Raw genomic sequence first — 1975 nt, 5'->3', positions numbered from 1 at the left:
CTCACAGTCTTCGCTCCTCTGGAGTTCCGTGGTAGGTGGCTGGCTCTTGTTCTTCCCGGGTCTCTTCCAGGTCCCTCTCGCGGTGGAACCCCATCTGGCGGCGGAGTTGGGGGCCTCGCTCTCGCCCCATTATTGCTTTTGACACGTAAGTGTCACAGTGTTCAGCTTCACAGCAACCATGAGTTACCTCTGTACAGCAAGTGGACACACAAGGGCTATATGACCTAGAAGAATGTTTGACCAAAAACAATTAAAAATTTGCTAATTCTCTAGTGTTACACATGTACACATAATATGAAATTTTCTATGAGACAATATTTTATCTCTGTAGTGTCATGACTGATAAACACGTCAGATATTTTACATAATTTATGAATTAACAGTATGCTTAACAGTAGTAAAAGGCCATGATATAAAGAACACACACACACACACACACACACACATTCACACACAATCAAGAATGTCAAAATAGATTTGCTTTAAAGGTGCAAAACTGCCCTCTTTCACAGGTGAATTGCAGTCAATTGCAGTCTCCAGGGCAAAAATTCAATATGGATTACATCTCAACATTAAAAAAATTTCTCTCCACTCGACTGAAGGGCAAAATCATGATGGACAGAGAGAGGATTGAGATTGTCAACAACTTCATGTTATTTGTATTCACCATCAATACACTCAGTACCACCATCAGATGAGGTGACATATTACACTGGGAAAGTCTGTAGTGGGGACTTCTCTCAATTATTGAGGAATAGTGATGTCAGTTCGAGGACAAAAGTATGCCTGATGCAGGCTGTGGTCTTTTCAGTCATTTGCTGTGCATCTGAGAGATAGATAATGACTAAGGATGACCAAAGAAGAGTTGATGCCTTTGAACTGTGGTGTTGGAGAAGAGTGATGAAGATCCCATGGACTGCGAAAAGAACAGATATGTTTTGGAGAAAGTGCAGCCAGAGTGCTTCTTGAGAAAAAGATGCTGAAGCTTCATATCACATTCTTTGGGCATGTTGCTAAGAAAGGCTATTCCTTGGAGAGAAACATGATACTTGAAAAGGTGGAGGGGCAGCAAAAGAAAGAAGACCCTGAACCAGGTGGGTTAACACAGAGACTGTAGCAATGGGCTTGAATGTGTCAGAGAGTGAGGATAGCATAAGATTGAACAGTGTTCACATTGGTTGTTTATAGGGTTGCTGGAGTGGTACTCAACTTGATGACACCTAACACCAACATCACATACTTTGGGCATGTCCTTGGAAAAGGACAACATGCTTAGAAAGATGGAGAGTGAGAAAAAAAGGAGAAACCTTTAACGAAATGGATTCACATAGTGACTAGAACAGTATGCTTAAGTATAACAGAGATGATGAGGATGGTACAGGATAGGGCAGGGTTAAGATCTGGTCGCCGGTCACTATGAGTAACTGTTGACTCAGTGACACCTAAGAACAACTAATAATCACTCATAAATTGGAAAATAGGTCAAAGACAATTAAGGGCTTAAGGATAAGCTTGACAGGACACCCAGTAGTTTTTTGGGGCCTATTTAAAAGTCTTTTGGGCTTTTTCCTAGTACAAATAACTCCACAATGAAAAATGTATGCCAGAGACATTTGGAGTAACTCTATTACCTCTTCACTCACCTTTTTGTTTCTTCAGATTCACTTCTGGCTTCCAGTCCTGAAGATGATGAAGAAGACACAAATAGACATCGCAAGTACAGATGGCCCATGAGAAATCTCAAGGATCTCCTCGAGCCATACCAGCAGTGACCCTCGGGTTTCTTGATGACGGTCAATACTCATGTCCCACAATAAAAGAGTGCTGCATTCCTGTGTCAGGAGTTTGGATTTGCAGGGCCACCAGGCATCACTGGGTTATACCTCTGACCTGATTTCCTCCATGATCTCAAGGAACCTCCATGTAGATGGTTAATTACATGGTTTGTCATCTAAACAAACCACATTCTCTATAT

The 1975-nt window shown here is 41.7% G+C and overlaps 1 protein-coding gene across 1 annotated transcript in view; it reads left to right on the top strand.

The window, feature by feature from the left end:
• Positions 1 to 1734, top strand: part of DCSTAMP (dendrocyte expressed seven transmembrane protein) — an 18334-nt gene extending 16600 nt beyond the window's left edge. The window contains exon 3 of the mRNA XM_006897169.1: positions 1660 to 1734. Within this exon, the coding sequence (XP_006897231.1) occupies positions 1660 to 1734 (75 nt within the window). The remainder of the gene's footprint in view (positions 1 to 1659) is intronic.
• Positions 1735 to 1975: the final 241 nt, after the last annotated feature.

Source organism: Elephantulus edwardii, unplaced genomic scaffold (genome assembly GCF_000299155.1).
Source record: "Elephantulus edwardii isolate Elephantulus edwardi_28Jun2011 unplaced genomic scaffold, EleEdw1.0 scaffold00202, whole genome shotgun sequence".
Classification (NCBI taxonomy): Eukaryota; Metazoa; Chordata; class Mammalia; order Macroscelidea; family Macroscelididae; genus Elephantulus; species Elephantulus edwardii.
The sequence above is the reverse complement of the archived record's forward strand: the minus strand, read 5'-3'. Positions and strand labels throughout refer to the sequence as shown.